The 14,060-nt window shown below is 62.6% G+C and overlaps 1 protein-coding gene across 1 annotated transcript; it reads left to right on the top strand.

Moving 5' to 3' along the window:
• The first annotated feature begins 17 nt into the window (after window positions 1–17).
• On the top strand, window positions 18–12,018 carry TACC3 (transforming acidic coiled-coil containing protein 3). Its single transcript, XM_057546562.1, has 16 exons — window positions 18–261; window positions 2,292–2,454; window positions 2,616–2,758; window positions 4,242–5,153; window positions 5,702–5,777; window positions 5,929–6,082; window positions 8,049–8,101; window positions 8,388–8,491; window positions 8,791–8,878; window positions 9,074–9,178; window positions 9,800–9,876; window positions 9,952–9,995; window positions 10,506–10,666; window positions 11,348–11,454; window positions 11,551–11,671; window positions 11,801–12,018. Exons 2-16 carry the CDS (start codon window positions 2,293–2,295, stop codon window positions 11,864–11,866), a joined length of 2,373 nt encoding a protein of 790 aa, XP_057402545.1. The 5' UTR covers window positions 18–261; window position 2,292; the 3' UTR covers window positions 11,867–12,018.
• Window positions 12,019–14,060: the final 2,042 nt, after the last annotated feature.

Here is a 14,060-nt window from a genome sequence, read left to right as displayed (position 1 = left end):
CCTACACCCGCCTGGCGAGCCGAGGTTACCGAGAATTCCGGCGTCCGCCGCGCCCAGCGTGCCGTCACCCCGGAAGCGGAACCTCCTCGTGGGCGTGACCTGTGACTCGACCTCCCATTGGCTGGCGGTGCCCTGCGTCCCGCCCCAGCCACGCGCTGATTGGCCGCGCGCGCCAACCGTCGGTATTTGAATCGGCGGCGGGCAGAAGGGCTCCCGGACCCCGCGCCTCCCGCTCCCTCGGTTCCGCGCGGCGGCCGACAGGTAAGGCGGCGGTGGGGTCCGGGCTCGGGGCTCCGGTCCCGCCTCTGGTCTAGCCTTGGGTCTCTGCCTGCCGTGCTGGCGGCCACCCTGGACGTGGGCCTAGGCCCCCTCCGGCTCGTCCCGCGGCTCCGCCCTGCCCGCCGTCTGGGCCCCTCCTCGGGGTACCCTCTCGCCTGCCCTCATCCCGCCCGCCCGGGCGCAAACGGAAGCGGAGCCGATGGGTTCCCGCCCCTGCCTCCCGAGACGCCTGGTGGCTCCTACGTCGCCCTCCAGGAGGCCCCTCCGGCCCGCTGCGCCGGCCTCTCCTCTCCCTATCCCGGTGACCTCGTCCAGCCGCAAACCACCCGTGGCTGTGACTTGCAGAGACACGTCTCCGCCTCTGAATACCCGCGGGCTTGCAGCTCTGCGCCCAAGGCTGGCCTCCTAATTCCGGCCCCTCCTCTGGGCGCAGCCCCACCTGAGAGCCTTCACCGACTCCTGCAGCACCTGACTCCTGACGCACCTGATGTGGAAATCTGGGCTCCACGCTCCCCGCCCCGCTGATTCCGGAGAACCCGCTCGCCCCCCGCCACCAGTCCTCCTCCCCGCCTGGCCCGGCTCCCTCTGCTCAGGAGCCCCTTACGTGGCCCCATCATTATAGAAGCCAAACCCCTAAAGGCTGCTGTCATTGTTCTCCCACCTTCCCCAGGCGAAGGGGGTCTTCCGGCAAGATGTCTCCCTTTTGTGTCCTCCAGCCATCCAGCCCCCTTCCCCGTTTTACCCCGTTGCTCAGGCCAAACCTAATAGTGACCCTTGGCTTAGGCTTATCTTTCCCGCCTCCGCACGGCAGGTGCGGGCTGCTGCCGAGCCAGGGCAGACCACTCCACCCTGGCCGGGTGCCAGAGCTCTGACCGCCCGCTTCCCTCCGAGCCCTCCCTGTCCTCCAGACGCAGCGCCCTACCCCCGCGCCCTTCAAGGTGGCTTGTCACCCTGACCTCCCACGCTGAGCTCACCTCTTTCCAGGCCACCCTTTCTCTCCCTGCCCCAGCCACCTGGCCTCTTGCAGCCACAGTCCCCAGGGCCCCCACCGCCAGCAAGGACCTGTAGTGCCCCCGGGCAGGTTAATGCCCAGTGCTCTGGTGTCTCCGAAGTTGGGAACGCCACGGTGTTGACCATTATGAGGGCTTCGGAAGGAGGAATGGGATTGTTCTAGAACCTCCTGGGCCCCACTGGAGGCCCCTGCTGCAGAAGCGCCTCGACTCCCCCCAAGTGACTCTGCACTTGCTGCTTGTTACTTCCTCTAGCTCCTCCTCTGAGCCTCGGCCCTCCTGACGCCCTAGTCCAGTCCCTGTTTCCCAGCTCCATGGGTGGAGAGCAAGCTGCTGTGCCCTTCTGCTTTTCTTTTTTAATTCTCTTTTTTCTTCCTCCTCCTCTCTCTCTATTTTTTTGAAATAGCATCTTATTGCATTACTTACTCATTTTTCATTTACTTAATTTGGCTGTGCCGGGTCTTAGTTGCAGCATGCAAACTCTTAGTTGCGGCGTGCATGCAGAATCTAGTTCCCTGACCAGGTATCGAACCCAGGCCCCCTGCATTGGGAGCGCAGAGTCTTACCCCCTGGACCACCGGGGAAGTCCCCCCTCCTGCTTTTCTGTTGTCCGCTAACTTGGCAGCTGCTGCACCTCTGATGCCGAGGCCTGTGGGGAGGCCCAGGCTTCCTCTGCCCCTTGCGGTTTTGCCACAGATCAGCCCTTATCTGTCTCCCAACTTTTACCCACAAAGTTCGAGTTATTTTGAGCACTTGGGTCTTCCTTCTTGCCCTGTGGGCTGAAAGCCCCTCTAGCTCTTGCTCCTGGGAGGTGGCAGCTCCCCCAGAGCAGGGTGGGGACTGCCTGGCAGAGGACGCACTGCCTGAGGTGTGACCCACTTGTGCAGGAAGGCGGACATCCCCCTTGCAGCACTGTGGCGTCAGCTGTCACCTTCACATATGTGCGTCCAGACAACGTGGTGTCACTGCCCTGCTCCTGACACAAAACTGTCTGCTTTTCAGAATGAGTCTGCACATCTTCAGTGACGAAAATGTCACTGGTGACAAAAGTACAGAAAACTGCGACTTCCTGTTTTCACCACCGGAACTTACCGGAAGATCATCTGTTCTCCGTCTGTCACAGAAAGAAAACGTACCACCTAAGAGCACAGCCAAAGCTATGAAGGTAAGCACGTCTTGCCTCTGCGTACTATCTACCGTGCGTCACACATGAGGTCACCTGCTTTCCCGGTGACTTACTGAGCTGGCAGGGCAGGGCACGGTGCTGCCAGCGTGGTGCTTGAAGACTTGAATTATTGAACAGGTGCCCTCCTCTCTCCCCGACAGGTTACTTTTCAGACACCTCTGCGGGATCCACAGACACACAGGATTTTAAGTCCCAGCACGGGCAGCAAGCTTGAAGCTTGTTTTGCTCTGGGCGACACCATTGGATTAGAAAACTGTCATCAAGTCTGGACCCAGAAAGAGAAGTAAGTGTTGGCACTGTTTGATGTACTGCAGTTTGTAACCTCTCTGATGGACTTGGCAGGAAAATTCTGTTTCATCTGTCACATCCGGTTGGGCTCCTCCTGGTCTCTGCTCTGAGTTTGTGTAGTGTGCGGCCCAGAGCACCTCCGAAGTCGTTTGTTGTTGGAAAAGTGAATAATAAAACAGGAAGTTTAAACTTCACATTCTGTTCCTCTGTTGTGCTCTTGCCAACAAATTGGCCTTGGTTTTTGTTTCTCTAACTTCATGAAATGTCCTGGCCGAATCTCCAAGGAGGGACGCTCTGTGGTTTTGCTTCTTTTTTAGCATTGCACTGGGGTCTCCTGCTTGCAGGTCCGTCTCCTGTCCTCAGCAGCAAGCCCTGGAGAAAGCTTACAGATAGCTCTTACTGCTAAAGGCAGAGGAACCCGTCTGTTGTGTAATCTGACCAGAACACGTGTGGCCTGACAAATCAGATTTGAAACACTTGACTTTAACCAGCAGAAGCTTCTTTGCAGCCTCGCCTGGCATTAGGTGGTTGGCTTGCGTGAGGTGGTCGACAGTGTGAATGCCAAGGCTTTTCCTGCCTCTGTCTGGAGACGAGGACCCTGGCGGTGGCTCTTCACCCCCAGATGAGGCTGAATTAACCCGGCTGGCGCCCCGAGGGACCCTCTGCATCCAGAATGGGAAGGGGCCTCGCTGGCACATTTTGTTCTGACTTCTGCTGACTTAAACTGTTTAAAACTTGCTTTTTCTTTTAAACGGATTTCAGGTGTGCAGAGAAAGGTATAAAAGCAAAAAGTCACTAACATACCCTTCACCTCGCTCCAGTGAAATGTCCTTGGGCCGAGTATCCCCCCATGGCTGGAAACTCCTCAGACCGGAATCTCCCCCTCTCCCCAGGTTTCCTTACTACTTTTCAACTTCAATTTTTTAGTTTTCATTTTGAGATTCAGCTGAATGAGATTAGAGTGACTCAAATCCTGTTCTTTTGTAACAGTCCCCAGGAGGGAAGGCAAACCCAGCCGTTCAGACGCTGCCTCCTGGCCCCTGGGTCTGAGCTGCTCCAGCCACAGGGCAGGGGCGTGGAGGGGCCAGGAGGACCCGGGAGCTGGGCCCCCGCTCCTTGTGAAGGCAGCATCCTTGACCTGGTCTTTCTCTCTCCAGCAGGAAGCCTGACCCTGGTGTGCCCTGCCTGTCCCTGGCCGTGTAGCTGGTGGTCCCCAACCAAAAGGGGAAAATAGGCCAGCATGGAGGACCTCAACCTTGGCTGTTGTCAGTCAGGTTTCTCCTCTCTCTCAGCCACCTGTGTCTCTAGGTGGCCCGCCCGCACTGACTTGTGGGAACATACTTGTGAAGGTTAATCTTGAGGAGAGGGTTGACCAAATGCTCTTTTTTTTCCTGTATTTAGCTAATGTTTTCACGTGGACTAAAATATAACTAAAAACCTAACTGGTTCCTTAGTGTTAACTAAGTCTTTCTAAAAAGCCAACAGTTCACCAAGGAAACAGACACTAGAACGACCAATGGAATTCTCCAGAAACCAGCAGTGGCCGATGCCAACCCCCCTTCAGAGGACATGAGACCAGCCTCTGACGACAGGTGTCGCAGCGGGCCCTCCTTGGCTCCCCTGGCCTGCCTGGATCCTGCAAGCTCTTCCCAGATGCCTGAAAGTGTTGAAAACCCAGAGGCATCTCCAGGACAAATGTCGGGCAGCCCTGAGCACACCCAGGAAGAACATGTCCATCCTCATTCCTTAGAGGAAAGTGCTACCTCTACCTCCACAATTCTAGAAGACCCTCCCGGGATGGCGTCCCAGGACAGAACAGAGGACCTGCTGAGAGCCACAGGGGAAAACTCGAGCGGGGTCCCTGCCCCCTCTGCCGGGGCCGCTTCAGCTCCTAGTACCCACCCCGGAGGAGCCCGCGGAGCAGAGCCCCTCGTGGACCTGCCTGGCGAGGCCCCAGCGGGCTCCAAGGTCACTGCCAGCCGCGAGGACACCGCCCCAGCTGGCCCCGTGGAGGCTAGAGGCGCCACGTTCCCCAGTCCTCAGAGGGAGGAGGCCGAAGGCCAGACGGCCGACTCTTCGAGGAGTGAGCCCATAAGGCTGGAATTTGACTTCTCTGACGCCACCAGCAAAAGGCCGCCCCCACTGAGGAAACAAGGGAAGACCCCGGCTCTCAGACCTCCCTCGAGGAGACCAGCGGCAAGGCAGGAAAAGGAGGAAAAGGCCCTCATGGAGGCGGGCGAGGGTCCCGATCCCCCTCCCCACGGGTCCAACAGCCTGGACCGGGGCAAGCTGGACGACCCAGACTGTAACCCCGCCGGAGGTGACGGAGAGGCGCGGCCCCCAGAGCACCCCAGGAGCGGGCCGGCCACAGAGGCCTCGTCTCCAAGCCGGTGAGCACGGGGTGGCAGTGGTGGGCGCGAGACCAGAGATGCCACCTGCGGCCCTGAGCTGGGGCCCCGGGGCAGCTGCCACAGCTCTTGGGCAATAGCGGGGAGGGGGCGCCCGCGCTGAGATGCGTTCCCTGTGACGCATCCGGAAGGTCTAGCAAGATACCTAGCCGAGAGCCCCAGGATTCCCGCAGCGCAGCTCCGGGGAGCACCGTCTCCCGGCGTGAGCCCCGCTGCAGGCCTGTCCCCACTCCGCGGGGACGCCGCTCAGCGGCCGAGGGTGCGCCCAGCCGCCCAGCACCGGCTTCTGTTGCAGTTTCCTGGTAAAAAGGATAAATGGATCCTTGTGGTTTGCTTTTTCTTGAGTTGAAATGACCTCAGAGTGCCTTGTCCGCTTCTGAGGAGCGATTCTGTTGTAGGTGAGGTCGGGAGATGGCTTTGCGGGGCCACCCGGCTGGGCCTCGAGCCTGGCTCCTGGGGGAGGGCTGGTGGCAGCTCGGTGCCGGACGGGGAGGCGTGGGGCGCGGGCCCTGCTGACCCCATCTCTTTAGGCAGGTGCTCTTGGCCTCGGCGGATGACACACCGGGGGCGCAGACCTCGGCAGGGACCGCAGAAGCGGCGGGCGAGGTACGGGTGTGGGCGGGCGTCCTCATGCTGTTGCCACGTCTGCGGATCGTCACGGGGCAGAGGCAGGCCGGTGGGACACGCTGCTTCCCCCGCTCCCCCCACGCCCCCTCGTCTTGACGCGCCCCCGCGGTGACCCCGACCTCCTTTCCAGGAGGGGACCGCAGACACTTCGGGGGCGTCGGCTCCCACCAGCAGCCCGGGCAGCAAGCCGCCGACCGTGCCCACTGACCCCACACCCCCGACCCCCCGGGGGCCGGAGCCCGGCCTGGACCTGAGCAGGGAGCACTTCCGGGACCCCGCCGAGGGTACGTTGTTCACCGTCCTCGAGGCCAGGGTGCTAGAACCGTGTTCCGTGGCGCCCGCGGGCGGTCATCCTGCGGGCAACCCCGTCCCCTGACTTTAGTGATTCACACAGAAACTTCTGGTTTATCAAACGATGGGCGTTTTCAGGAGAACAGGATTAATCTGTGATACTAAAAAAAAAAAAAATTTTAGGCCAACTTAGAAAAACAGGCAGCAGACCTGACTGACTCAGGCGGTACAGATACAGACACAGGAGGCAGCGGGACCTCGCTGAATCGAAGTGCTGTTTGAAACGAGACCCCGTAGAGATAAAAGGAGAAGCCCTGCCCGTCCACGCACCCGGGATGAGGGGGTGGAAGAGCCGCGGGTCTGAGCTGCCTTCAGTGAGGACTTCCAACTGAGGCGCTTTTCAGGACAGGAGGCAGCTCGCCAGGATCTCAGTTCTGGTGACTTAAAACCCCCAGGCCTAGAGAAGGCAGGAGAGGAGTGTAGGGTTTCCGTGTGGCAGGGCCATTGTGGGGTCCTCCCCGTGCGGGCGGGACCAGGAACCGTGGATCAGCTCCACTGGGGCAGCCTGCCCCCCCACCCCCGCCAGGGACCCTGGAGACACGTGACTCGGGGTTTGTGTCCTGTGACGTTTCCAAGTCCCTCGTGTCACATTGTGTGAGGACTTCCTTTTATGGCTGAGTAATATTCCCCGTGTGGATAGACCGCACCTTGTTTCTTCTTTTACCAGTTGATTGCCACTCTTTGGCTCGTATGAACGAGGCTGCTGGGAACACTCACGTACACGTTTTGTGTGAGCGTACGTTTCCCATCTCTCTGGGGCAGACGTACCCTGAGGGGGACGTGGTAACACTGTGTAACTGTTTGAGGAGCCGTCCAGCTGTTCCCCACGGGGTCCGCACCCTCTACTCTGCCCCTGCATCGTTTGAGGGTCCAGGTCTGCACCCCACTGTCCCGGTGGGTGTGCAGTGCGGTCTCGGCGTGTTTTGGTCTGTTTCCCTGCTGACTGACGTTGACCTTTCATGTCTCTTCTTTGGAGAAGCATCTGCTGAGTTCCTTTGCCCGTTTTTAATTGGGTTTTGTTTTTTTTTTTTGAGTTGTAAAGATTTCTTGTATAATCTAGGTAAGAATTCTTCTTTGGGTACATGATTCACAAAAATTCTCTTTGCTTTCTTTCTTTCTTTGGCTCGTCGGGTCTTAATTGCAGTACTCGGGATCTTCGTTAGGGCACCCGGGCTCTGTAGTTGTGGTGTGCAGGCTTAGTTTCTCCGCGGAACGTGGGATCCTAGGTCCCCAACCAGGGATCGAACCCACGTCCCCTGCATTTGAAGGCAGATTCTTAACCACTGGACCACCAGGGAAGTCCCTCTTTTCACTTCTCGATGGTATCCTTGGAAGCACAATGTTAACTTTCCAGCCCCATCTGTTCTATTGCTGCTTGTGCTTTTCGTGTCAGTTCTAAGAAATCACTGCCAAATCCAGTGTCATGGAGATTTGCCCTCATGTTTCCTTCTAAGAATTTTATGGTTTTAGCTCATACATTTAGGTCTTTGATCCATTTTGAGTTAATTTTTGTCTATGGTGTGAGTTACCCTTAGGTTTTTTAAGCAAAGGTCATATTATCAGAAATTCAAGGACTCTTTTAGGGTGGTTCTACACAGTGTTTCTCAACCCAGGCGATTTGGACCCCAGGGGACGCCTTTGGTTGTCACGCCCCCGGGAGTGCTGTCAACACCCTGCGGGACACGGCCCGGCCCCACGGAACCATCCAGCCCCAAGCGTCCTGAGCCTGAGGGCAGCAACCCCGCTGTGTAGCAAAGGGCCGTCAGTCAAGGGTGGACGGGGAGGGGTGCCGCTCCGTGTGCACAGCCCGAGTGCTGGCGGCGGGTGCCGAGCTGGACTTGGTTTCCGCCGGGCACCCGGCCCGGGGGATGCGGCTGGCAGCTGACGTCTCCCTTTCAGTTCTAGGCACGGGGGCCGAGGTGGATTACCTGGAGCAGTTCGGGGCGTCCTCGGTGAGTTCCCGGGCGCCTTCGCGGTGGCCTTTCCTCAAGTGCGAGTCTCAAAAGGGGCTCTTTCTAGAGCAGCCCCGGGCCGCGATTCCTCAACCGCGAGCGGTGTCCGCATCTGACCGGACGTGCTGGGCGGCCCGGCTGCTTCCGCCGCTCTTCCCCGTGGAGTCCTGTCCCGGGCCACCCCCCGCAGGCCACTCGGGTCAGGGTGGCTCCTGGGCGGGACGTGGGGCGCAGCGTGGAGGCTGTCGTGTCGGGGGCACCGGTGACCCTGCTTCCTCCCCTGCAGTTTAAGGAGTCGGCCCTGAGGAAGCAGTCCTTGTACCTTAAGTTTGACCCGCTCCTGCAAGACAGCCCCCGGGGGCCGGCGCCTGTGGCCCCGGAGCCCAGCAGGTGCGCTGGGGTGGGCGGGAATCTGATCCACACAGGTCGTGTGACAATGGGAGCGCCCAGCCGCAGGGAGGGGGGCAGAGACAGTGGCCGGGCCCCAGCTGCCCTGGCCGAGCTCGTAAGCAAGTCTGTAAGCGGGTCTGTGCTCTTCTGTGCCCGTGCGGCCCCTCCGACAGCAGAGGTGGGCAGCCTGATGGGCTGCATGGCCCACGTGTCCCGAACATTGACCCCGTGGCCCTGGGGGAGAGTCTGGGCCGACCCCTACGCACGCAGACAGCACGCGTGTTCTCTTCCGGTCTCAGTGCACGGGGCACAGACGCGCATTCCTCAGGAAGCCCCCTGGAGGCCCAGCTGCTGGACCTGGACTTCGCAGGAGCCCCGGGCATTCCCGTAAGTGGTTCGTCCCCTCTGTGGCGTAAAGAAACACCTAAGGGCCCGGCTTTCACGTGCTGTGGATCTGAAGGCGTAAGGGGTCCGTGGGCCCGAGGGGCCGCCCCTGGCTGCTCCGTGCCATCTGGGGAGCCGACGGGGCAGAGAGGGGTGCCAGGGGAGCTTGCGGCCCAGCCGGTCTCTGTCGCCCTGCAGCTGCTCGGCCCAGCTCCATGTGACCTCGGACCCAGGGCTCCGCTGCTGCCCGTGGGCCCCATTGTGGACGTGCTGCAGTACAGCCAGAAGGACCTGGACACTGCGGTGAGGGCGAGGGGTGCGGTGGGGAGGGGAGGGGAGGGGAGGGGAGGTGCCCGGCGAGCAGCCCCCGCCTGCTGGCTGCAGCCCTGGGGGTGGCGCCTGCAGGCTGCTCTGAGGAACCTCGGGGAGCTGGGGTGGCAGCTCTGTGCGCTGGCCTTGCTCGCGCCGTGCAGGCAGGATCGCAGGCGTCCGCTCAGCGACCCCGAGCCAGGCACCCAGGCAGCTGAATGTCCTGCGTTTCCACCCAGTGTCTCTCGCAGAACCTGTTCGCGAGGATCTGGGCATCCGCTCTGAGCTGCCCAGGGGGTAGCAGCCCCCAAGTCCCCTTGCTGCCCTGGTGATGCCCTGGGTGGCGTCCGGCTGGTCCCCTCTCAGGCAGGCCTGTGCGCCGGGCCGTGCTGGGCCCAGCAGCTCCCGGCACCCACCCGCCGTCTTCGGGCGGTGTCCTCTCTGCCGCGGGGCCCTCCCCCGCACGCTGCTCTCCCGCCCCGCCTGTGTCGGGAGGCGTCCCACCGGCGCACCCACCGCACACCGACCCCCCAGCACTGCGATGTCTGCTGAGTGGGGCGGGAGACCCCAGCACGGGAGGACACCGGCGCCAACTCGGGTGTGTGGTCTGCACAGGTTGGGGCGATGCAGAAGGAGAACGAGGCGCTTAGGGGCAGGTGCACGGCGCTGCAGGAGAAGATCCTGGAGATGGGGTGAGTCTGCGTGCTGGCTGCCCAGGGCCCCGCGACGCACTCTCGGGGCTCATGACACCTGCTCTCCTCCCACAGGAAAATCATGGACGGGTTTGAGGGGACCGTGTACCAGGCGATGGGTGAGTGCCAGGTGCCCGCGGGCCCCTGGGCTGGGGCAGCTGGCAGTCAGGGAGGCTGGGGGGCACCGGGCCCCGGGTGCTTATCAGCCCTCAGGTTGGCCGGGCCCCGAGTTGGCATCCGGGGCCGTGGCAGCAAACAGGCTGGGTCCCTCCAGTGGGCGCTGCACCCGCGGTCTGCCCCCTGCCCCGGGGGCCGCGCGTCCAGCTGCAGTCTCCGTGGGTGCTGGGCACCGGGTGTGTCCGGGCTGGGGCTGGAGGCCCCGAACGTGGGGTAGGTGTGGCCTGGGCTCTGCAGTCAGGCCCTGGGTTCGTTGTCCGCTGCCTCGGCTTCCGGGTGGAGCTGGTGTTGAGGAAACAGCTGTTTTCTGGGCACTTGGGACCCCCAGGTCCTGCCCTGGAAGGTCCCGAGAGGGGGGCTGGTCAGCGCCCCAGGGGGACCTCCTGACGCTGGTCGTCTGTGGCGCCACCTGCTGGCCGCCCGCTAATCCCGAGCGCTGGTCTTCCTTTAAGAGGAGGCTCAGAAACAGAAGGAACTTGCCAAAGCCGAGATCCAGAAGGTTCTGAAGGAGAAAGACCAGCTGACTGCGGACCTGCACTCCATGGAGAAGTCGTTCTCCGACCTCTTCAAGCGGTTTGAGAAACAGAAGGACGTGATCGAAGGCTACCGCACGGTGGGTGCCTGGCCGGCGAGAGGCCCCCGGGACGGCGGGGTCGGCATTGTTGCCAGCAGGGCAGCGTGGCAAGCAGTGACGGGGAGAGGCTGGGGGCCCTGCAGGAAGAGGGGGTGAGCTGAGCCTTGGTGCTGAGTCTGGGAAGAAAGGAGAGGCCCCCCCCCGGGGGTGTGGGCCCCAGGCTCCAGCCCTCCTTCTACCCGCACTCTCAGCTTGCGGCTTTGTCGCCTATTGCCGGACGTGAGTGCCCGCGAGGCTGTCCCTGTGTGGCCTGCACAGAGACCGCTGCGTCCAGATGTTCCCTGCCGCTGCTGTCTCCCTCCTGGGGCAGAGGAGACCCGGCCCCCAAAGCACAGGGCTGGGGGGCAGGAGGGCAGGGGCTGGTCCGTGGACCTGGGGCCCGGCCTGCTTTCCCCCGAGGCGCCTGGATATAGGCACAGGGACTGAGCAGGAGGGCTCTGTGTGTCAGGCAGGGTCCCCCGGGGGGCGGCGGGTCAGGCCCCGCGTCCGGAGGCCTCCTGAACCGCGGGATGAGGAGGCCTGGGGCTGTGGCAGTGCTGGCCGTCTTCGGAAGGAAACGGGAAGAGCTCTTCCCCTGCAGCCTGGTCCACCGCGGCTCCACGAGTGACCCAGCGAGCCTGGGCCCTCAGCTCAGGGCTCAGCGTCCGCTCTTCCTTCCAGAACGAAGAGTCGCTGAAGAAGTGTGTTGAGGATTCCATAGGGAGGCTCGAGAAGGAGGGCCAGAGGTACCAGGCGCTGAAGGCCCACGCGGAGGAGAAGCTCCAGCTGTGAGTGCCGGGGCTCGGCGGCGGGCGGGTGCAGGAGGCCCCCTTGGGAGGGGTCTGGTCCCCCGCGGGCTCAGCCCAGCCCCTCTGCTGCCCCAGGGCCAACGAGGAGATCACCCAGGTCCGGAGCAAGGCCCAGGCGGAGGCCCTGGCGCTGCAGGCGGTCCTGAGGAAGGAGCAGATGCGCGTCCACTCACTGGAGAAGGTCGTCGAGCAGAAGGTGGGCACAGGGGCCCCACGGGTCCAGGCGGAGTGCGGGAAGAGCAGCCCTCCTGGTTCTAGAAGCTCTGGGCCTGCTCCCAGCTCCGAGCGCTGGGAGAAATCTAGGGATTTGATTTTCCTCCTTCAGACTAAAGAAAACGATGAACTGACCAGAATCTGTGATGACCTCATTTCCAAGATGGAGAGAATCTGATGTGGCAGCCCCGACCTGTGCCGTCATCCCCCCGTCTGTCTGTCGGTCTGTGTGTCTGTCTGTCTGTCTGGGTTTTTCTTCTCTGTTAACCTCAACTCGTTTTTAAACTAGGTTGCTTTAGGAAGAATAAATAAAGTTTCCCTTAAGTCTAAGCAATAGAGCTCTCCTGGTCTTCATTAAAGGGACAGTTTCCGGCTGAACCGACCACAGCTGCTGTCCGCTCCGTGCCTTTGGCCCTTCCCTGCCCCGCACCTCACAGCTACCCGATGGGTAGGTGGGTGGCTGGGCGGGTGGGCAGCCCCTCCTGGGGGTCGGCCGAGTGGGCTCCGGCCCCACCCCATCTGCCTGGGCGGCTCTGTGGTCAGGGGCGGCTGTGTCTCTGCCTCGGCCGCAGATCAGAATCCAGACGGACTCAAGTCTTCGAGTAAGAAAGCAAACCAAGGCAGCCACGGCGGCAGCTGGCTTTGTGTCACCTGGCAAGGCCGCGGCCCCTGGTAGTCGAACACTCACCGAGGTGCTGCAGGGTGTCTGTAGCCGTGCCGAGTTCACGCCTGCCGTGGTAGCACCGAGCTGTCCTCGACGGTGGGGAGGCCTCCTCCAGCCCACGAGGGAGGAGGGGTCTGTCTCGGGACCAGCAGCTCCCGCCTGGGTTTCCAGCCTGCCGGCCCGCCCCCCAGTAGGACCCCACAGTCTCCTGAGAGAGACCCGAGAAGACGGAGGGGATGAAATATTCGAAGGCAGGTGGGTCTCCTCTGGCTGTCTCTCTGGAGAGCCCTCCCTGGACAGACATTCGAAGCTCCTGACAAAAGCTCTGCCTCCAGAGGTAAGAAATAATGTCTCAAAGTGGGGGGTCTGAGTCTACACCCCCAGCCCCAGTGGGCTGCGTCTCAGACCCTCAGGGCCTGCTCCAGAGGAGGGGCCCGTAGTACATGCTCACTGGACCCTCGGACACCGGCCGGAGCACTGTCCTTGTCTCGGTCCCTTGCTCACTGAAGGCGGGGGGGAACGCTTGGAGGGTGGAGGTGAGGCCCTGGCACGGGCGCAGTGGGCACCAGACAGCCCCTGAGAGCCCCTCTGAACTGGGCAGGTCCCAGCCTGCAAGGCATCAGGGGACCCTGGACACAGGCGGGCAGAGAGCTGGCCAGACACTGGTCTCTGAAGCTCTGAGCCCTGGAGCCGTTCCTCAGTCTCACGTCCACCCTATTCCTGGGCGGTGCTGGAGCAGGCAGAGAACACCAGCCCTGAGGGGAGCCTCCGACACAAGGGCGCTTCCTCCTCAGGGAGCCCCCGCACCAACCACCGCCTCCACCCCACCCCAGTACCAGGGCCCGGCTGAGGCCTGCCCCCCGCATCCGGGCCCCCCGCATCCGCCCCCCGGCATGGCCCCCCCGCGTCGGCCCCCGCGCATCCCGCCCCCGCATCCGGGCCTCCCGCATCCTGCCCCCGCATCCCGCCCCCCGGCATCCGGGCCCCCGCATCCGCCCCCCACGTCGGCCCCCCGCGTCGGCCCCCGCGCATCCCGCCCACCGCATCCGGGCCCCCCGCATCCCGCCCCCCGGCCCCCGGCATCCGGGCCCCCGCATCCACCCCCCACATCGGCCCCCCGCGTCGGCCCCCGCGCATCCCGCCCACCGCATCCGCACCCCAGCATCCCGCCGCCAGTGAGGCACGGACCCGCGGTGGGCCGCAGCGACATGCTGGCTACCACCAGGGGTCGCTGCCGGCCATGGGCTGCAGCACAGGGACGGGAACCTGATGACAGTCCCACTGAGGAGCCCCCCCTCCGTGGGCCCCCACGGGCACACAGCGCATCTGTCCTCAGCACGTTCAGAGTGAAAAGGCCAGGCAGGAGCCCAGGCTCCAGGCCCCCCACGGTCCCCTGTGCTCCAGCCCCACCATCTCCCCTGTCCCTGTGGCACCTCCTGTCCGGCCTCCTGGGACCCCTCTGGGTCCCCCAACTGCCCCCATTCTCAGTACAACTACCAGAGGGTCATTTTCTAACCAGAGTCACACGCGGTCCTCCTGTGCTCAAGAACCTGTCGTGGCTCCCGGCTCCCAGCGTCAGGGCCAAGCCCCTGGGTGGGCCAGCAGGACCTTGCCCCAGGGCCGTCACCCCTCTGCCTAAAAGCCACCACTTAGAGGAGCATCCCTGACACCCCTGAGCCAGCCAGGCGTGGCTGGGGCACTGGCTCTG

The sequence above is a fragment of the Balaenoptera acutorostrata genome, chromosome 5 (genome assembly GCF_949987535.1).
Source record: "Balaenoptera acutorostrata chromosome 5, mBalAcu1.1, whole genome shotgun sequence".
NCBI lineage: Eukaryota > Metazoa > Chordata > Mammalia > Artiodactyla > Balaenopteridae > Balaenoptera > Balaenoptera acutorostrata.
The sequence above is the reverse complement of the archived record's forward strand: the minus strand, read 5'-3'. Positions and strand labels throughout refer to the sequence as shown.

Coding starts and splice junctions, on each gene's coding strand:
- TACC3 (XM_057546562.1), top strand. CDS start 2,293: ATGAGTCTGCACATCTTCAGTGACGAAAATGTCACTGGTGACAAAAGT. Junction 8,492..8,790: donor GTGGCCCCGGAGCCCAGCAG/GTGCGCTGGGGT, acceptor TTCCGGTCTCAG/TGCACGGGGCACAGACGCGC. Junction 8,879..9,073: donor CAGGAGCCCCGGGCATTCCC/GTAAGTGGTTCG, acceptor GTCGCCCTGCAG/CTGCTCGGCCCAGCTCCATG.